The sequence below is a fragment of the Trematomus bernacchii genome, unplaced genomic scaffold (assembly GCF_902827165.1).
Source record: "Trematomus bernacchii unplaced genomic scaffold, fTreBer1.1, whole genome shotgun sequence".
Lineage (NCBI taxonomy): Eukaryota > Metazoa > Chordata > Actinopteri > Perciformes > Nototheniidae > Trematomus > Trematomus bernacchii.
Genome location: NW_022987720.1, coordinates 26,096,004 through 26,118,616, shown reverse-complemented (window position 1 = coordinate 26,118,616; position 22,613 = coordinate 26,096,004). Strand labels below are relative to the sequence as shown.

The 22,613-nt window shown below is 40.3% G+C and overlaps 2 protein-coding genes across 4 annotated transcripts in view; one reads left to right on the top strand and one right to left on the bottom strand.

Annotated features, from left to right (window-relative positions):
* Positions 1 to 928: 928 nt before the first annotated feature.
* Positions 929 to 3,097, top strand: socs1a (suppressor of cytokine signaling 1a). Its single transcript, XM_034144003.1, has 2 exons — positions 929 to 1,165; positions 2,083 to 3,097. The coding sequence occupies exon 2, from the start codon at positions 2,140 to 2,142 to the stop codon at positions 2,830 to 2,832; it is 693 nt and encodes a 230-aa protein (XP_033999894.1). The 5' UTR covers positions 929 to 1,165; positions 2,083 to 2,139; the 3' UTR covers positions 2,833 to 3,097.
* A 4,536-nt stretch (positions 3,098 to 7,633) lies between these two features.
* clec16a (C-type lectin domain containing 16A) overlaps positions 7,634 to 22,613 on the bottom strand; it is a 42,564-nt gene continuing 27,584 nt past the window's right edge. For 2 of the 3 annotated variants that reach the window (XM_034143657.1, XM_034143655.1), the window contains exons 17-24: positions 22,465 to 22,515; positions 22,229 to 22,357; positions 21,819 to 21,939; positions 16,270 to 16,421; positions 15,275 to 15,479; positions 14,279 to 14,449; positions 12,929 to 13,063; positions 7,634 to 10,651 (exon numbers count right to left, since the gene is read on the bottom strand). In XM_034143657.1, coding sequence (XP_033999548.1) covers positions 10,125 to 10,651; positions 12,929 to 13,063; positions 14,279 to 14,449; positions 15,275 to 15,479; positions 16,270 to 16,421; positions 21,819 to 21,939; positions 22,229 to 22,357; positions 22,465 to 22,515 — 1,491 coding nt within the window. In that variant the 3' untranslated portion in view covers positions 7,634 to 10,124. The remainder of the gene's footprint in view (positions 10,652 to 12,928; positions 13,064 to 14,278; positions 14,450 to 15,274; positions 15,480 to 16,269; positions 16,422 to 21,818; positions 21,940 to 22,228; positions 22,358 to 22,464; positions 22,516 to 22,613) is intronic. The other variant, XM_034143658.1, reaches the window with a different exon arrangement.

Here is a 22,613-nt window from a genome sequence, read left to right as displayed (position 1 = left end):
CTTCTGCAAAATTTGAGACTAAATGCCAAATAAAACTTGGTCTGACATTTGATAATGAGTATTGCATCAAAGGCAGCGCTACGCAATGATTGATAAATGACTGCTGTTTTTGTAGCAGAACGGAAGCATTTGTAGTGAACGGACAAAAAACTGAGAGATAGATACAGATAAACGGTGTGTGTGTGAGAGAGATAGGACAGAAGAGACACAAAAATAACTGTAAAAATGAAACACTCAAACCGTGAGTGATAAAATGTGGTGTAATGTAACAAAGTACATTTACTCAAATACTGTACTTAAGTAAAACAACTTAGGTACTTGTACTTTAGTATTTTTACATTAAATGTTGGACTTTTTACTCAACTACATTTAGTTACTTTGCAGATTTAGGTTATTAATACAAAATATAAATTGGCACACATTATTATAGGTTAAGCTACCCAGCAATGTAATTCAAATAAACCCCAACTTTACCAAGTGCAACATTGAAATTATGACTACATTAATGCACCAATAATTTGTATTAAGTAATTACAAATATCATGGTACCATTTGCATAACGCATACTTTTGGTACTTAAAGTATATTTTTAATGCTAATACATTTCTATTTTTACTTAATTATGAATGCAGGACTGATACTTGTAAATTAGTATTTTTACTCTGCAGTATTGCTTCTTTTAATATAAACGCCGCCATTACTCGCATCTGTCCGTCTTTCTGTAAGCGTCCAGCTGTCATGTCATGTGGCTTTGCGGTTTTCACGAAATTCTCTTAATAATAAATGACTTGAAACGAAATTAAACATCACACGGCTCACACTTCATGGGTTTCACTTTCGTTGGCTGGCAGTTTCAAGGAAACGACCTGCCTCTGTGTGGCTGTTCAGGGAAACATAAGAGGCGGAGCTACGGCTTTATAAAATCAAGAACTGTTTATCACCGGCACACACACGAGAGTAGTTTGTCGAGTGGAGATCACAGACAGCAGATCCATAAAGTCAGAGCTGTCAAACTGTGTTTTACGCTCAACTCCACGCTACGCCACGGATTACCTGCAGGAGATACTGCAGGAGATAAACGGATTGCATCTCAGTGTTTTGCACTTTGGGATTACAGACACACACATACCGATCACTAAACAGCTGCTGTTGTTAACACAAAACGGTAAGTCTTTCAAACTTAAAATATATATTTAACTGTTGGGGGTTTCTGCATGATATAAATGGTGCTTTTCAACATTCATGGCTGCTTTTTTCCCTGGGCGGAGTGCAGTGGAAAAGTAGGGGATTGCACTTTTTTAACTGCATTGACTTTTTTGGCAAAAATACATGCTGGAGTTTTCATTTTGCAACACACTATCCAGATGTTAACAGCAGCTGTAAAACGTTGTGAGCTAATGCAGACATTACAAAAATAAACTCTTCCAAAGGGAAATATCATTTTCCCCCCCTGTATGGAAATATGAGTATCATTTAAATGTTATCCTTCTCCATGGTTCATTATTTGTTTTGGAAAAACACCTAATGTTAATCATTACCTTTTCCTGGAATCTAAAACAAATGTTTGTGAAGTTACCATTTATGTCCAGAAACACAACTACTTTCAATTAAAAAATGTAAAGGTTAAATAAATAATTAGTCATTGACTAAAACAAGCCTGCATTTAACCTGGAATTTCAGTCAGTAAGGCTTATGTGCTTCTGCTATAAACCCCACAAACTGTGTATGTGTGTGTGTGTCTTTGTGTCTGTGTAGTATATGTGTGTATACAGGCAGTGTACAGTAATCTGAGTGCGGCTGACATCAGTTTACTGTATTATGACCTAACCACATATTCCATTCATACAAAACACAGTACAGCTCCATGGAAACTTGAATGAGACATTCACACACACCACACCCCACATATAGAAATATTTCTCCTTTTAGAGCATCAGAGCCTTACATTATCATTGCCTAACATATTCATGTTGTTCACTGCCATCGTCTTTATATATTTGTCATGAAGATCTAACTCTTTCTTACTGACTTAAATGGGAAATAAATGGATTTTTAATAATAACTTTTCTTCTCTTCTCTCAGGATGTCAGTGTGGTGTTCAGAGATGGGAGAGGGTCTGGGGCCACTCTCCCCTGTAGGATGGTAGCCAACAGCACAGTGGAAGGCCTTGACAAGACCAGGTTGTCTAGCTCATCCTCATCGTCATCGTCAACCTCATCCTGTTCTTCATCATCGTCCCTGTCATTACCGCTGGCTAGGCACGAGCTCTCTCTCAGCCCTCAGCGAACAGAATCAGAACTTCAGCGTCGGGACGATCCCAGCCCAAGGTCGGTGTCGGTCCCCTCGGTGTACCGCACACACTTCCCCACATTCTCTTGTAAGGAAGACTGCAAGATCATTACGGACACAGCAGCCAAGCTCGAACACAGCGCCTTCTACTGGGGCCCTCTGGGAGTGGAGGACGCCCATCGCATGCTGAGGGACGCTCCTCTGGGAAGCTTCCTCATCCGTGACAGCCGGCAGAAAGACGTCTTCTTCACGCTGTCCTACCACGGCAGCAGCGGGCCGGTCAGCGTGCGCATCGACTACAAGCATCGGAAGTTCTCACTGGCGGGCAACGAGCGCTCCTTCCCGTCGCTCTTCGCCCTCTTGGAGCATTACATAAATTCCCCCAAGAAGAGCCTGAGCGTCCCGTACAGGAAATGGAAGCCGACGCTGCAGGAGCTGTGCAGGAAGCGCATCATGGAGCTGTGTGGGGTGGGCCAGGTGTCCGAGCTGCCACTCACACATGTTGTCCAAGGCTTCCTCATGGAATTCCCTTACAAACTGTGACCAGATTGCCTCTCAAAGTTTTGATAGTATTATTATTCATTTCAAGAAGGACCTTTTTACTGATGAACAGTAAACCGGAGGAGTGTTTGGTAAAGACTGCTCATAATGCGATGGACGTTAAGACTGCGTTGTCATGGTCACACATGAAAGTATGTCTATTACCTGAGCTTAAAAACTGCAAAATGGTTCACAAGAGACATCATGACCACAGTCAAGTAAAGGCTGTCTATAATAGGACAGAGCTTGGCATTTCAACACACATTACCTCCAGAGACTCTTATTGCACACGGAGAGATCGCATTCTGGTCTCAAAGAAGCATAACAAGTTGGGAAAAGCGGCATTAAGAGACAGACACAATAGAGCTATAAATGAAGAAGTGGGGTCAAATGTGAATGTTCTATTGCAAACTATAGGGTCTGTTGTCGCCTGTTTGTGGCAACCAGTCGCCCAAAAATATCTAAAAGTGGATTGTGGGTGGACATTGAGAGCATCAACACAAAATACTTTTTGGAGGGTACGGTTAAAAGATTCACAGGAAGAAGAATTGACTTCTGTAGCAGACTTTAATACTCTAATGTTGTTGAATGTTTACATCACACATGAATGTTTGCCAGCACTTAGGGCTTGAATACCATTTGATATCTGAAATATTATCGAGGATGTCAGATGGTATTGGTGTCACGAGTTCTGGTGTGAAGTTGTACTGTATGCAGACGCACATCACCTCTTATTCAAACGTATCTGCCAGGCAGATCATTTTTTAAATGTTTTTATTATATTTTGAATAAAACTTATTTAAATTTACCATGCTGGAGTTTTAGTTTTGATTGTGATGTTTCTTTCCCCCAAATCATGTCATGTGCAGGAGAGGTAGGAGTAAGAAGGGGCGGAGACACACACACCCTCACACTTTGTTTGCAGTGTTTTACAGACTATGGGATAGACAGGCAGACAGGAAGTGTGACGTGGGTGGTACTGTACAGTATCGTCACCACAGTGAGTCAACTGAGTAGGGTAAAGTGACAGGTGGGTTGGGTTACATTGGTAGTAAATGGAGTGTTACGCTTAGAAACACACACACACTTACCAGAAACAGGGGCAGGGGTGACACATAATGAAGAGTGTGATTGTGTGTGTGTGTGTGTGTGTGTGTGTGTGTGTGTGTGTGTGTGTGTGTGTGTGTGTGTGTGTGTGTGTGTGTGTGTGTGTGTGTGTGTGTGTGTGTGTGTGTGTGTGGACCAAGCTCAGATTGAAATTTCCTCAGGAGGAAGTGGGACATTTTTGGGGGTTAGTGGTTTGACAGAGAAATGTTATATCAAGGTCAGGGTTTTAGTAATAGTTTGCGTTTCATTTCAGAGATATGGCTAAAGTTGAATATGTAGAACATATTTAAAACAGCTGCAGTAAGCAGCACAGAAACAAAGTATTACAAGAAAGCAGGTGAAAGATGAAGAACTTGACAAGAAAACTATTACAAGATGTCAAATGACTCTAAACAACCTGTACTTGAAAGTATAGTAAGCAAAATAGATTTGAAAGATTACAGATTTTTAACAAAGGGACTGCCATTATTTACAAAACACTGCCTGAAATATCAAAATGTCCCAATGGATCACATTGGAACAAAGCCCAGGTGAATTATTTGCTGAAGACTTGTTTTTGGAGATTAGGCAATGCTTAAAAGGGGTGTGTATAAAACAATTAAGGCAGTGACTAAGAAGAAACCTTACACACCTTTTACACATTCTTACATAGAGCCATTGCATTAATGAACACGGTTGTAGAATTGCAGCAGAAATTCATGAAACTTCTTTTCCTGTCCTAACCACAAGTTGAAAAGTTCAACTGCTGTATAAATCAAGTTAACATTGTGTTGTGTTGAATGTAGGAATAGGCCTATCCTGCTTGTGAAATATAACATTACCAAACAGCACATGTAAGTACATTTCTTCATGGTACCCTGAGATGCTGAACATTCAGTGTGTTTTCTTTGTATGGTTGTGTAACCCTTTGTGGGAATTCCTGACACTTAAGGGAGAAAAATGTAGGTATTATCTGAAAAAATGACACTACTCTGTATCTTGCTGCGAGTTAGATGGGATCATGTTTGTAGAGAAGCCAGTTATCTTAGCTTAGCCTAGCATAAAGACTGGAGTGGAAAAGCAGCTAGTAGGCCTATCTCCAAAAGGTATCAACATCTGTCGACCACTACCACCTCAAACATCATTAATTAAACCACTATAGCTTGTTAAATCCTTAAAATAATAAGGTGTAAAGGCCAAACAAATCGGTTTTAGTTATTTCTTGACCGGGCGCAGTCACTTGGATTCTGCTAGTTTACACTTTTTATATATATATTGGACGGATTGAAAAAATGAGATATGTTTTGTTTTATGAATGTTAGAGGTGCTGTTTGGAGTATGTGCTGCAGACAGAGCAGTGTTGCCATTACCTCAATGTGCAGTCTTTGTTCAAAGCTAAGCTAACCAGCTGCTAGCTTGAGCTTATATTTGAAACATCTTGTCTAATTTAGCAAGAAAGCGACATTTATTTCACAAATTGTAACTTAAAACAGTTAATTAGTTAAATTAGCACTGAAGTACTGTATTTGTAAAAAAAAGACTTGTTTTTAAAGCATTGTATAACAGAATGTTTGTTAGCAGTAGGCTAAATGAGATTAGCTTTAGCTCGCACTGAAATTATCTTTAGGAAGCAGATTCATTATTCTAACATTTTCAGTTTCATGACATCTCTGAGAGCATGTGTATCTTTTTCAGACAGTGTAGTGTACTAGTCATTTCTAAATTTAGGTTATGGAATCATAACTTCAACAAACCTCCAACCTCTTCCTTGTAACAAGAACTCCAACGCTAAAACCAAACCTTATCTTATGGCTTTGTGATCTTTGGGGGGATTTTTTCAATTGGCTTTGGGTTTAAAATAATGTTGCCACGCACACAACCACATCATGCTGAGTAATAATGAAGATAACACTCACAGCTTGATTCAAGTAAAACCTGACTAGTTTGAGGATATCATTATCTCAGCTTGAGGAAGAGGCTGAGCAGAGGTGGAAAAAACTCACATTAAAGTAACATGAGTCAGTAATAAAAACAGTGGTATGTGTAATAACTGTTTATTATCTTGTCTTTTTATTCAAGCACAACGTGTGCTATTTATGTGTGTGTATGTGTGTGCGTGAGGTGTCGAGTGAATCATACGTGGCAGTTCCATTCATAGCTTCTCAGTTAGTAGAACTTAACCAACAATTTAGAGAAGTGAAACGTGAAGTGAGGTGTTCTGTGATTGCGTTCTTATCACCTGTTTTCTGAGGAATCCTGGGTTGGAGTTTTGTGTCCTATAAAGACAAACACACACACACACACACATCTACAGAAAACAATTGCAAACCGACACCTGAAGAGAAAGGTCTCTGCGAAAAGGCCTTGGACAAAGTGAGAAAGGGTGACTAGAGGAAGTTCTATTAGAAAAGAAGCTTCACGAAGTATTAAGGCCATTAGCTGCAACAGCTGTAGAGTTATTGGATCTGGCAGCCTCACTGGTCTTTGTTATCTTGAACAAGTATCATGACCAAACCATAATTCCTGAGCTCAACTATTACCTTAGGAATTTCCAAATCCACCAATTCTTGTTAGTTGGATGATTCAGAATATACAGTACGATGACGCACGTACAGGAAACTAAGTGGAAGTATTGGTCACTTACAACTAGATTAACAAAATACATAGAACAATCAAACAAAAAAACCAGGAAAAGTCTTTTTTTTTTTTTTTAAACACACAACATGGTGATGTGGGGGCTGCTTTAAGACAAGATTCCACTATATCCAGTGTGTATGTGTAATATTGTAGTTTTTCTAAAAAATAGCTAAATAAGAACATCTCACCTTATATTTAAAACTTTTCTCACTTTTCTCAATGTACTTCATGTTGGGTTGAGAAGACTGACACCGCTCTCATGTCTACTCATTAAATAAGTATAATGTCTATTCATTTGACAGGCAGTCACATGATAGCCTAGCTTAGCATAAAGACTGGAAACAAAGGGAAACTGCTAGCCTTGCTTTGTCGGTGGGAACACAATGTACCTACCAGTACCTTTATCTGTTTAAAGGGAACACATTGTGCAAAACAGTAATCTTAAAGCTCACCAGTGTGGTAGTAGGCCATGCCTCAGACAACAACAATTGTAATCTTTTGTCAAAAGCTAATACTCAGAAGTGCTAGCCACTGTTGTTTAAAACTCGGTGACATGCCGACATGAAGGGTAAACTCGACAAATCTTCAAATCTGTCAAAGATCAAAACATCAATTGAATGCTTTGACTGTGGTTTAGTACAGAGAAGAAAAAAAACATACACACTGTAGAGCATCTTAGTATCGTTGCAGTACCAGGAACCCGGTCACATGTTTACGCATATATAACCAGACTTCCCTGAAGAGAGGAACCGCGATAAAGCGACACGTACAGACCACAAGAGGACTGAGGGCGCCTGCTGCAGCCACAGCGACACGATGCAAAGGTAGAAAGTGTCACCCAACGTCATCACTGTCTCACAAACACGCACTCAGGTCACACCATTTTTAAACCTTTGCAAAGTATTATGAAAAGGTTAGATTTTGTATCTCTTCTTCAGTTTAATTCAGGTTTTAGAGCTTCTGAAAACATGAAACAATCAGTGGAGGCCTTCAAAAAGTCATTGTTATAGTGTGTGCGTGTGATTCTGTGAAGAAAGGTGAACAAATATAAAAACAAAGAGAGCAGTGGGAAAACAGCAGATCACTGTTAAGTAGAATAATTTATTGCAGTTCTTTATTTATTCCTCTGTTTCAGTTAATTAACAATAATTACAGGTTTTTTTAAAAGCAAAATGCATTTACAGAGCATATAAACATATTACATACACACACACTACAATCAGAGACTTAATAATGGAAGCTTGTCATGACGTGTGTGGATAGAGGTTGCCAATGGTTACAGGCGACATGCCGCCATGTTTTTTGAACCATCAGAAGCTGCTCTACAAATTGTGCCAAGCCTCTTCAGCACGCCAGTGATCATCACTATCATTCTTCTGCTATTTACAGTAGCAAGATGGAAATAGACGGACAAAAAAAAAATATATATATTGCTCTTAATTTCTCCTTTATAAACTTGTAGATGACTGTACAGAGTTAAAAAATAAGAAATGTCGAGCATTAAGACTTTAGATGCAAGATAACAGCAGAAAAAGAAGCGCAAAGGAGGAAGTAGAGAAAATGACATTAATAAAAAGGAATTAAAATGATATTAGAGAAGTTTTATGTTCTAGAGAATCTGTGACGCTGCTTGTTCCTAAGATGATTAAATCAAGTCATGACATAAGGATAAAATACACTGATGTCATTCAAAATGAAGTAATAACACAGCTGTTCGGAGAGATAAGTCATCTGTTACATTCATCTCGCCCCTCATTGGTTAGCTCTTTACATTATTGCTGTAGTAAAGCTTTGTTCAGCTGATTAAGGGAGGAGGTGGACACTGACCTCAGAGCAGCTTCTGAAGAAATTACTCATTTACCAGGAAAGCTTTTGTTTCTTGGGTGATTTTACCAGGTTTTAAACTAAAGCTGTGTGTCAACTTTGATGAGACAAAAACGTTACACTATGATTTCGTTTTTTGCGTGAAATTAAGCAAATTGTACTTGTTTTTCTCTGGAGGATGGGTATTTTAGAGTTAACCGGTAGTTGGATGGGGATTTTATTGTATTTTTCATTCTTTTTGTGGGATTTTCCTATGCAATTACAAACAGGTCTTTCCAACCAGAAAATGGCGTTTTGAGAGCGTTTATCCACTTAAACACAGTCATGGAGAGTACAACTGAACTCAGGTCAGTGTCTGAGGGGTCACCAGCAGATACATTCAACCCAGTGTTATAGGAGTGTGTAGAACTGAAGAAATGGATGTTATTTCAAATGGTGTCTCTTAAAGTCTAACATTCCTGATATATATTAAACTACATCCCTCTACGATACTGTCAGAATTTAATTAAGCACCTTTTTTTTTATCTATACTCCTAATTATATTAAAATTACTCATTATTTTAGATGGGTAAAACATCATTTCACCGGTGTTGCGACAGACGGAAACGCTCTATGTAGACATGAATGAACGCCTGACTCTGTGAATAATTGACTACTACTCAGTGAATGGCTATCCATATTTTATAACTGCTGTACCACTTATTCAGCTCCATTCAGATCCTTCAAATCAATGATTCTCTCAGTCAGGGTGCTGATTGGTGAAAACCACACCACAGGATATGACCTTTACAAGTTGGATACGGGAAGAGGGTTAGTGATGTATATATTGAAAAGAAAAGAAAATCCAATGAGGTTAAAGTTTGTTGATTACGGTTGCATATCGGAAAAACAAAAAAATAAGTTTTACACGGCACTCGAGCAAGCCGCGATAAACTGTCAGCCCAAGAGATGGACATTACGGACACAGAGTGTGTGCTGGCTGTGATGACATTCAAAAAGCTGCTTTCACACACATCCAGAGATGAATAAATCCACATTTACTAGAGGGGAGGGCACTTTAAATTTCAGGTTAACATCAAATGCTGCAGGACTTTACACCTAAACCAAAAAGTAAAAAACACACACACACTAGGTCGCTAAATCATCAGAGCCCATACACACACACCACCCAATGGCAGTTCTAGGTGGCAGTAACTGCTAACGGGTGTGACACACAGCAGTTTGAAGGCAAGTGCAGCTGACTTTGTCTGTATTGTGTGTACAGCATGTGTGTGTGTTAGCATCGAAGTGACTACCGCCACAAATCATTAGAGGTGAAAGAAAGAGACAAACCTAGAACAGGTCTGTAAAACCTCACAGCGCAGTGTGTGTGTGTCTCTGAGCTGACAAACAATCGTTATGAGTAAAAAACGTTGCTGGTTGCGCGCCTTTACACACGCTCGCTGAAAACACAACCGGACACACTCAAGTGCTCGGAAACCCAAATGTGCTTTAAGCCTTCCTGGAATAGTTCTCTCGGAGTAAAAAGAGTCTTCCTTCATGTGCAAATGCTGAAATGCTTCCAAATCCTCTGATGAATATCTACAGGTCGCAACGTGAAAATATACTGCAGCAGAGCTGGGTAGTTTAACTATCACACTTCACTGTCTTCTTAGTGTGTGAGAGATATGTTTAAGTGCATGAACATGGGTGTGTGTGTGTGTGTGTGTGTGTGTGTGTGTGTGTGTGTGTGTGTGTGTGTTTGTGGTTTAATCCAGTTCAGGTGAGTCTGGTGTGTCACTGTGTACGTCTGTGTCTTCTGTTACATACTCTGTGGCTTGTTGGTCTGAGTTCACCTCTACAAGAGCATCTTCATCTCCTTCCTCCACTTCTTTCGCAGCCTCGTCAGTGGTTTCCTCTCTTACCGTGTCCTCCTCAGGCGACCCCTCTTCTTCTTGCAGCTCCTCCTCTTTCCTGTCTCCCTCCCCCTCTTCATCATCCTCCTCCTCCTCCTCTGCGATGGCGGCGTCTGGTCTCTGGAGGGAGAGTGTGGCGGGGGTGTGGCTGGTGCAGGGGTGCAGGTGGGGTGAGTCTGAGGGGGGCAGCAGAGTGAGCGACTCCACGCTGAGGGTCTCTGCGCTGTTGTCGGTGAGGAGGGAGATGGTGGGCTGCGACGCCGGGGTGAGGCTGGGGGCCAGAGCCGCTACTGGAGCAGAGGAGACGAGCGTTACATCTCCACCTTCCCCGTCTCCAACCGAGGAGGAGGGGGGGGTGTGCTCCAGAAAAGCAGCATCATCTGAAAGGAATGCAGAGGGCAGAGTGAGGCGGGTAAACATGAGGGAGGAGAATCATTTTTACTGTGGGCTTGGCGTAAAATATTTTGCTTTTCTAAGCCCTTTTCTCTTTTATTTCATTCTAAAAAGGAGACTTTCCCCTGAACATCTAAATTACTCAGATCCTGATCCTGAGTACCGACTGCAAAATGATCTCCAAATTAAGTATCATATCATTTCAGGAAATCCTTTGCCTATAACATCACACTTATCACGATTAATTTGAGTGGGAAGCTTAGCACCTTTGGGGTTTGCACATGGACACACACAGGAAGCTTTATGTCGTTACTACAGGGGTCTACACATGCACTTGGACACACACAGACTGATGAGTGAAACCGCACAGCGTGTTCACCGAGTCCCTCCTTCTGTTTTCATATTTAAAGAGTTAGGATAAGCAGATCAATTCTAAGAAGCCTGACATGATTGACAAAGTTACTCATCAGTGCAGAATAAGGAGGGACAGGGTGGACACAGTGCACATTAATGTGATATTAGTAACAGCAGCAGCAGCAGCAGCATTAGTTACTATTGGTTGAACAGTGGGCAGAACTAAATAAGCTTCTACTGTCTAACTACTGTGTTAGTATACTTACTTTGTTAAAGTGTAAGGGTGCAGTATGAAAGATACAACAAAAAATAGTTTACAATAATCAAAGTCAGGTCTATATAATTTGAATAAATCACTCTACTACTAGTTACGGTTTACTTAGGGTCTGTAACTCTAGAGGTCAATTCATTTGTAGGTTTGAAAGATGTATTGAATTAGGGCTGCACGATATTGAAAAAAACTGACATTGCGATTTTCTTCCCCTACGATATATATTGCGATATGAAAAAATACAGGAATTGAAGAAAAGACAGTTTTTTTTGTTCGCAAACCATCCTTTCTTGAACTTTAATGCTATACAATTGGTATTTTTCTAACTATATTTAACCGGATGAAGGATTTTAGTCACGGACGTCTGGATCTTAAGTTATCAGAGCAACAAGCTGAGCTAGCTCGGTTAGCAGCACCGAACTGCCTTGGAGAAACACATGAAACTACTTTATTCAGTGTTTTTACCTTTGATCACCGGGTCTGCTTGCTTTGGAGATTTGATTGTGATTGGTGGTTTGCTGTGCATGCAGAGCCTGCATGTCACTCACTCAAGTACCCCTGACATGAGAGCCGCGCAAGTTTTCCTTTTGAAGCAAGCAGCAAAGGAATTGTATGTAACACGACGCGTTTGAGTAATTTGCCTACTCAATATCGCACGTCCTAAAATATATATATATATATTTTTTTTTAAATCGCACGTCCTGCGATGTGAATATCGCGCATGTGCATATCGCGATTATCGTCACGACATGATATATCGTGCAGCCCTATATTGAATGATATCATACACACTGATTTACTAAGAACACATTTGAAAACACAGGTCTTGTGGTTAAGATTCAGTTATTAAATAATGCGTTTTTGTGGCATTTTACAGTACAGCCTTTGAGTTATGAGTCAGTGTTTGAAACACTTACTTCTTACATACAATCTGTACCAAATTCCACAAAATCTCATGATGAGTGTCTGTTTTTTAACCAGCTCTTGGCAAAATGAAATCTTTTTTAATTGTATGATGTAAAAAGATGAACAAAAATGGTGGAAAAGTAAGGAACCCTTTTAATTGTATCAAGATAATCAGAGAGAGTATTACATCTCATTGCACCTGGTGTGCCTTTCACCTGCTCTGGGATCAGTTCACCTGAGCTGAGGGGTTAAGCAAGCTCCACACAGAGATTAGTGTACATACGCCCTGAGTTATGTATAGCTGCAATCTACAGCAGTACGGTACAAGTCAAACAGTTCCTCTGAATTGCAGATATGTGATGAATTACATTTACAAAGAAACGGGTAAACGCCTCCCATGTGACCCTGTGACATACACAGCACAGAGACCTACTGTGGTTTTCATGTTGGAGTGTATATGTTACTATACAGGATGCATCTGTGCGTGCTGTATAGTGCACATATACTGTGTTGACAACTCCTCAGCTCCATAAAGAGTGTATCAATACGTTGTTCATTTAGTCTCCTGTTGTCCGTAGGATTTTATTTTTCTAAAATGATTGATTTACATAATCTTACAGGATATTCTCCTGGTTAAAGATAGGAAAAGAAAGAAGTAAATACAATTGCCAAAATAAAAGGGTAACATTTGTCTCTATATCTTTGTGTGTTGATGTGTGTATGTGCGAGCTACCTGTGGGGCTCTGAGCCGATACAGTGCTCGCAGTAACAGAGTCACATCGTCCTGTGCTCCCACTCCCACTGGAGGGAGGAGAGGGGGAGGAGAGGGGCGAGGGACTGTGCGACACGCAGTGAGCCACTGCGAAACCTGAACATGGACACACACACAGTCATGAGTCACCATGGCTGGGAAATGATATCACCTGACAACTTAAAGACACAACTGGAGTCTGTCTGAATGAGAACACGAACACACACACACACACACACACACACACACACACACACACACACACACACACACACACACACACACACACACACACACACACACACACACACACACACACACACACACACACACACACACACACACACACACACACACACACACACACACACACACACACACACACACACACACACACACACACACACACACACACACACACACACACACACACACACACACACACACACACACACACACACACACACACACACACACACACACACACACACACACACACACACACACACACACACACACACACACACACACACACACACACACACACACACGAACACACATAAGGTGTGTGTGTTCCTAAGTGTATTTAATTCTGATAGGGATATAAACTTAAAGTATATAAACTTAGGTGTACAATTTGTATTGATCTCTAAAGGGGTGATAAACACAATTCTATACTCAAATATAAGCTATTGTTTTAATAGGGGTGTGGCCTAGCTTTAGCAGGTTCATGTTTTAGATAGACGAACAAAGACTATTTCTCATGATCTGCAGCAGGTGATATAAACCTGGGCGTTAGCAGGAACAGAAAAGGCAACAGAAGTGAACCTGAAATTCAACTATAGCAAATGGTATTTAACAAAAAATGAATTCCATGAACTTTATTAAAGCAAGCAGAGTTTTCAGCTGTTTTCTCAGGAGTTGTTATTCTTTGCAAAGCCTCGAACCCAACTCTCCGGATCGAAACAAGATCGACGTACTGTTACACTTCCACACTAAAGATCATATCTCTAACCCTTTGCCACATACGTTTCTATAACCATTTTGGTTAAAGGTTATGGCAACTTTCTGAGAAAGGTTACTCCAAGAAAAGAGATTATGTTATTGGTTATTTATATTTTTCATAAAGAATCCAGTGTGTGTCAACCAGGCGCCTGAGCTTACTGTCATTGTTTCATGATCAATCAGATGTAAATATTCTCCTCTAACTATCTTTTTCGGGTTTACTATGTCTAGATATAATCAGAGAGGGTTGCATGAAAGGATGAGTCTCTGATGCAGAAGGATAAGGCGGTGTGTGTAGGCAGTGGAATCTGTTGATCTGTAGGTCACCTGGTACTTTATCTACGGAGGCGAACACGGCTCTGTTCGCTGTCGGGTCATTGGGCGACCGTCTAGACTGCTCGTAGAATCTGAAAGGCAGCCCGCTGGGTGAAGCGTTGGAGGTCTGACCGAAACCCAACACCTCCGATGCACTGGGCTGCACCGGCAGGTCCAACAGAGCTGCAACATAGAGAGGCAGAGAGTGTAAGATGCCTACAAACACACCATGATTATAGGGTAAAGCTTCAGGATTTCACAAGGGGGGCTGACTAAACTCAAACTTTTGGGAAGCATGTCTACACGGAGAAAAAGTTGTTTATACTATGATTAGATTCCAATAAACTAAGCATTTTTTTTTGTATGTGTGATTGTTTAGTCAATGAGAGAATATGACTCCCATCCGGTGACTGCAACGGGTTTTTTTGGAAAGGTTTACATCCTTATTTACTTTGCAGCACCGGCGAGACGTAAGATATCTGTTATTAGTTTTGTGTGTAATTTAAAAGAACCAGACTATCAGGAGAGGAAGTACCAGTGACTGATGGGTAAATCCATCAGTATTTAGAGTACAAAGGAACTGGAGGTAGAGGAAGTCATTTGAGAAAACACAACAGTTATCAATGGATTAATAGGAATTGATATCCAAGAGAAGAAGGACATTGTCTAATTCAGGGAAACGACTGATGTTATGAAGCATTTTAGCTGTTGGAGTGTAGTTTCCCTTCTACCAAATGTAAGAAAGTGATAACAAATCATTCAACCTATTGATTTGGCTTAATCAGTTTGTGAAGGGAGTTTCAGTGCTTGTTAAACGAGAAGCTGATAAGCTGTGGTTGTACATTAATGACGTTTTATTTTCATTCATTGCTTTCTGTTTGAAATCTCCTGTGATTTCCACTGTACTGTTTAAAGAAGCCTCTCAAAAACAGCTGCCACTTTGCTGTTCTGTGGAAAAAGGAAAGAGACATTTGAACCAATAAGGCCAGAGGCTTCCTGTTGAATCACCTGCGATCCTCTGCATCTTCATGCGTCGGGCTTGGATGCGACCCTTGGCCAGCCGCTGCTTGGCGATGATGCAGCGGATGTGGTCGGCGAAGATGAAGTTGGCCTGCAGGAGGGGCAGGGGCTTGGCGTGGGGGTTGGCGCTGGGCTTATGGATGATGATGTTCAACGCTCTGCTGTCGTCCTCCACGCCAGACACCTGCATGTCCTGTTGAGAGAGAGGCAGAGGAAGAAGAAGAAGAGAGGGGGAACAAAGAGTTGGGGAGAGCGTTACAGAGATTTAAAAGCAAGAGAGGGAATTAGGCCAACAGAAATCTGAATAAAAAAGTGAATGCCAATAATGAGAAAACTGTGGGACAAAAACAAGAATTAGTAGTATATAAATAATAGATGTATAGTATATACATAATAGACGAGAGTCAAGTGGATGAAACGTAACTTACACTTTTGACCTCAGTGGCAGTTAAAAGTTCAAAACAATAGTTAACAAGATATTCATAAAGTAGAAAAAGGAACGTAAATTCAAAATACAGAGGAAAGACATTGTTGTAACATCACAATATCTGTTTCGCAACGTCAGTACACTGCATGTGTTCCCACGAGACAGAATTTCTTTAGAAGAATTATAAGCAATATCACTTCATCTTATCTGAGGCCATACTGACCAAGAATGACTAAATAGGCTCGCTTACGTAAGTAGTCTCTCCCATTACATATGCTTACTTTCTTTTAATCATCGTGTGAAAAAAATGAGATAAAGTGCTAAGGAAACTTAAACAGGAAATGTAACATCTGATGAATAACGGTATGCACAACATAGTGGCACGGACAGAAGAAAAAACAGGATGGGAAATAAAAAATGAAAGTATATGTTTAAGGTCGAAGGAATACATACAATTGAAACATGAAAATAATTGAAAAGAGGAGGAACAGACACAGATCAATGGTTTTAATAAAGACACATCCAAGCATACTTGCACACAGTGATTTTGTCTTACTTGCAGAAGGCCGGCGAACTTCACCACGCCCCATCCGAGGCGCTTGGTTTCTGGCTCCACCAGACTCATCTGGTACACATCGACAGCGAGGAACCTCTGCGCCTGGCCTCCATCTTTACTGACCACCATGCAGGCTATAAGGTCACTGTTATCTGGAAAAAGAAATGACAACATGAAGGTAAAAAACTGCAAGGTTACCCAAGTTAAGGTGTGGCTGAATACGTTCCAAACACCGGTTAGGATCAATGTTCTGCACTCAAAACTTAGCAGATTTGCTCTTTACAACCATGGCAGGAATATACATTTAAAGATCTAATAAGTAGGAAATTACAACAATTTTAATTTAATTGAACTAATGGGCAACAGAATAACACTGCCCATCTATCCTGAGCCAATCATTACGGTACATCTTCTGGGCACCATGAATGCATGTTTTATATTTTTCACATAGTTTCTTATTAGACTTAGATGCATTCAATACTGTGGACAATCCTCACAGGAGCAATTTGGGGTCAAGTGTCTTGCCCAAAGACACGGCGACCTACTGACTGCAGTGTGTGTCAGGGTAGGATAAAGATAATAATTAATCTGCTGGTGGACATGAATGTCTGTAAACAACGGTATGCTTATCCATCTAGAGTCGTTGAGCTGAACACTTCCCTTATAATGGCTGAAATAATAGAACACGGTAGTCACTTTTCTAAAGAGGCTAAAGTCTTGATTAGATCCACGGCAGACTGTCTTTGCTGTCAAATATAGAGTAATATTAAGAAAGGTCAAAGAGTAGATTGAAATGTAGACATGGAGAGACTTTCACTTGCTCATTGTAAAACTGCATTGAAAGAGTTTTTATGCAAAAACTTGCTGATTTAAACAATAAACTTCCGCCACAAACACAATTAACCATGGTGATTTCCCTGGAAGATACTGCCCCAAACCACACTCCACATAGAATGAGGAAACTATATTTTAAACAGCTCACTTGGTTTCAATGTTATACACGACATCCAGACAAAACAATGATTAACATTCTTTGGAAAGACCTTGTTGAAAAACAAAATACATGGCAACTTTGGAAACTAGAACTAAAGCCTTGTATTCAAGTTGACATATTTGGACATGTCCGTCCAACATGTCCTCAATTTGTCATAATCCTATTAGAGATGTTTTAAATGTCATAATTGGCATGTTGATTATTGGGAAGTCAGTGACATTTCAGTGACATTTCACACACACACACACACACACACACACACACACACACACACACACACACACACACACACACACACACACACACACACACACACACACACACACACACACACACACACACACACACACACACACACACACACACACACACACACACACACACACACACACACACACACACACACACACACACACACACACACACACACACACACACACACACACACACACACACACACACACACACACACACACACACACACACACACACACACACACACAACACACACACACACACACACACACACACACACACACACACACACACACACACACACACACACACACACACACACACACACACACACACACCTCTTAGACCTCTGGTTTTGGTCTTAATTTCGCCCCCTGTTGTCTCTGGCTCTAAATGCAAACTGGTAGCACCAGTGACGCACCGATCCCAATGAACTTCTCTTCCTTCTCAAGAGTTTGACTCATGTCTCTTCCTCTTTATAATGTTGATGATCTCTGATTCCCTTCTTAAGAATCCTGACCAATCCATCTTTAATAATTGGAAATTGGCTGGATAAATGTCCTTCAGTACACTTGGGATTCTTCTATGTATTTCACTAGCTGCTTACGTACAGCATTGTGTTTCCTCTGGAGGAACTATTCTATTATTTGCACAATTTTAACATCTGTTGATTGACCCAATTGTGGCTTGTTGTATAAATCATACATGTGGCCTTATGTTATGAACAACCTTCTGCCTAACCAATATTAAAATATCAGCGTGGTTTACCAGGAACTTGTTTTACCCACTGAAACAGAGAGCAGGGTAAAGTACCTGCAGCTGGAGAGGTAGTCCCCAATTTACTACGTCAGCAACACCATGCTGAAAACCAAAAAGGTGTAAGACTTTAGGGGAAGTTTGATAGCTTGAATCCCCTGACCAGCTGGGGAAAAAACCCTCCCACCACTCAACATTTACTTGACTTCTGACTTTATAAAAGGGCGGGGGCGGGTCATCTCTGTCCAAATAGCTCAATTATTTTAGACATTTAACAACTACAAATTGCATCTGTTCAGGGAATTTGTTTAGAAAGTACTTCCAACTCTTAATCAATTATTTTTCAAATGAATTCCTTACCTCTCACGAAGTTAACAGAAGTTAACGGCTACATGGCATGACACTACTAAACTAGGCTACCAGATTATATGACTTAATCTGAAGACAGCAGCTGCCAACTCCACCACTCCCTGTTTTCCCAGAGCGATCAACTTGGCCTAAATAACCTGCCAGCTTTCACAAACATTAGTGAAGGTAGACAATAGAGTGACTGCTGTTGACAAAACATGTGGTTGGTTTAGTTGCAAACTTCTCATCTCTTTCTTCTTCAAGAGATAAGGGAGGCATATTCTTTTGAAATACACAAGACATCCGATCCTCACTCATCACTGGAATTTAGTGTCTTTGTATGCACTTGGGTCTGATACATGTACGCAGCCAAGAGTTGGTACCAAGGCTGCAAGATTTATAGATGTATTTATAGAAGATGATATTGCATTTAAATATGGCTGGTGACATTAGATGGAATGATCCAGATACGTAAAACAAGGATTTATTAAATAATCAAATATTTAGCCTTTACTGTATTGCACTATTCAATATTGGGATTTGAAGAACATTTGTGGCTAATTCTGCAGCTGTAATTGGTACTTCCTGAAGCACATATTTGTTAAAGTTCCTGATGATGGTAGAAAACCAGAAGGCTTCTCTTCCACTGCCACAGCATACACGTAAGTTATTTGATTCAACGACTACCTAAGATGGTGTGAAGTGTAATGGTCAGAAAGAGGAGTGTGAGGGTGGAAGGTTACGTGTCTTAGTCCCCTAACTAACCCACGAGGAAAAACCCTTCCTCTCCTCACATTTACTCTGTAAGTGTTCTTAGTCAACCAACTTGCTTAAATGAAAGTGACAGTGACTTCGTAAACCAAGAAACAGTGGGTGGAGTTAAGCTTTCTGGTTATCTGGCTAGTGTTTAACAAAGACTATTGATCATTTTCTTTTCAAGAGACAGAAAATGACTGGAAGATATTTCACACCTGAAATGACAGCTCCTAAATCTTCTACGGACGCGTTCAAGAGGCATTTGGAATTATTAAAACATTCACAGTTTCAACCACGGAATAAGACTTGAAAGTAAAACTACAGGGAGACCTTCAGTTTCAAAAGATTTAGTTTTCATCTATAAGTCAAGAGATTTCTTTTGTATTCCCCTCCATAAAAAGGGAATTTAAGAAATAATAGATGATTCTACGTGATTAAAAGTATTTGTTAAAGTGGAGCTTTCACAACAAAAATATCAATCACATAAGTGGAAAGTCTTTCATGAATAAAAAGAGGTCAGTTATTGATACAAGCTTATAATGGAGCCTCTCTGTATCTTATCTGTGTCATTGATCGGATCCTTTCATCAGGCCACATCTGTCAGGTTTTAATCGTTAAACCAATGGCGTTTCCATATAGTACTGAAACTGCAGCTCAGTCATCACAGATGATGTGATAAGACCATGACTATCTAAATCTGCCACAGACGGCACAGTCATCACTGCTACGTAAACACGCCTGTGGAATTTACAATGAACTCTACAGGGTAGAATTCTAGTGAAGAAGTGATATTATTAATATTCCTACCACCATTTTTAATAATTTGTCATCACAAATAGAGTAAATATATACATATCATGTGACACAGTGGCACCAGTAACATCAGTGGCACCAGTATTATCACCTTTTACCAAATATATGTAATACTACACATTTTTTAATCCTGACTGTATACAAATACAGAATAAAAGGAATGGCGCAAAGAAAGTGAAAAAGAGGAAAAGAGACTTTCTTAGTTTGCATCATTAAATAAACCAAATATCCACACGGTATGACATACTGGGGATTTTGTGGTAAACCCACACTTTCTTTCTGAGATGTTCTGCTAATTAAAATAAACCTGAAATAAAAATAATGAGGAAGTTTCAAAGAAGAGGGGGTCGGCCTTCCTGTCTACTCTCAAACTGAAAGTCACGAGTAATATGGCCTTTTGATTGTTTTAGTGACAAAGGAGTTGTAAAGTTCAACAGGGCAGTAATAAGGATGCTATAAAAAGGAGATATACATCTATAAAACACGTCATCTAACTTATAGCACTAGCTGACGTATGGAGGGAGCCATGCTGACACATTTAGACCAACACATAAAAAAAACAGTGAGTGATCTGCTAATAATACTCACTTAATACAAACACATTTTGATGTCAACAGTTGGATACCAGGACATCTGTACTGGATTCAATTCAATTGTACAGGTGTTACCAATAAACTGGTAATTAAGGATTTAATGGTATGAGATTTTTAAAGGACAAGCTTCTAAAACGATGCACTATGATCAGACACGAACATACCTCATTCACGGTAGGTACAAAAAACCTGCTTCCAGGCACTAAACCGTTAGAACCCAACATTATGTAAATTTACATTTTAAACATTGGCAGACAAATTGGCAGACACCAACATTGTTCATTACTTCACATCTCATGGATTAAAGAGCAGGGAGATATTGGGCTTCTTATGAGAGTTGGAGGTTAAACACAATGAATAAACACATATTGAACCATACTGCTTATTGTTTTGGTTGTGTTGGTAAATGTAGTCAAAGCTTCTGCTCTACAAACACATGCAACTACATGTCAGCACAAAAGAAGATTTGCAAACTCTGTGCAACACTCGTGTTCACGTAACTGTGATATCCTTCAAAGCAGAGCAGACCACATGCTAGTTTCCATAGCATCATCACACACCTGTGTTCAGTAACAGGAGAGTGTGCAGGTCAACTCAGTGTGTGGGAAACTGAGATGGAGCACGAGTGTGAGTGTGAGTGTGAGTGTGAGTGTGAGTGTGTGTGTGTGTGTGTGTGTGTGTGTGTGTGTGTGTGTGCATGACTGTCTATGTTGTTGTGGTTGTGATTATTTTAAAATGCACATGTTAAGGTATTATTAAGACCACAGTTGTGTTTTTGATCTCCTGCTGTCTTATGCACAGAGAGTGAGTGTCAGAAGGAGAGAGTGTCAGTGATGCATGTCAGAGTGTAAGGGCAAGGGTCTGTTATTGTCTTTCTTTGAATTCTTAGGTTTGACTTTTACCAGGAATTAGTTTAGTCTTTTATGGTATGCATACCACCCTGAAGTGATTGATGATTTATAAATAATCATGTCAGCTGTCCTGTAGCTTTCGGTCTGGGATTTGGTGGGTGTGTCTGTTTCTGTGTGTCTTACTGAGGTCCAAGACATCGTCGGTCTTGATGAGGTCTTCAGATCGGGTCAGAGGCAGCTGCGTCTCAGGTTCTCCCTGAAGCTGAAGCGATAAGGCCCGCAGCATGAAGAAGACACGGATCGCCTGTGCAGAGAGGGGCCACAGAAACACTAACAGTTAGAGACGTTATGTTAAATCCACCTGACCATCTGAAGCTGACCGTTACAAAAAACAATAAAAAGAACTAAAGAGTGAAAGGGCCCAAAAATATTCCCATTAGAAAACATAGGTGAGACTTTCAAACCAATCCTACAATGTTTTTTTAATCACTGTCAGAATCAATAGATTGCTATCTTTCAGACTTAAGAAGCCATTGTTTTTAGGTGTAAGTGTTAAACAAGTGGACTGCGCTCAGGTGTGCGTGTGGACGCACCCTGCGTGTCTTCTCCACGTCCCCACAGGGAAGTCTTTTGACAAAGTCGATGCCGGTCAGAGGGGTCCCGGTGGGAGGCAGCAGCACCGATGCATCCATCATTAGATACTCCACATTCAGAGGTTTACACTGCAACACAAATATGTGCAATATTACAGACAATCCCACACATGGGGATATGTTCAATAAGCGAACAAAAAGCCGAAACAAGTCATATCAAATGAAGGCTAACTCACCGTCATGCTCCTGTATTCATCTTCAAACATGTCCAGAAAGATCTCCTCGCCCTGGGATGACATAATGAAACACGAAAGCCAGTTAAAAACAGAGCAGAGTATTTGTCGAACAAACGTTTACAGTGATTTGGAGGGACCGTTTCACACCC

Excerpts from the sequence above, each read along its gene's own strand:
- socs1a (XM_034144003.1), top strand. The coding sequence starts at position 2,140 with ATGGTAGCCAACAGCACAGTGGAAGGCCTTGACAAGACCAGGTTGTCT.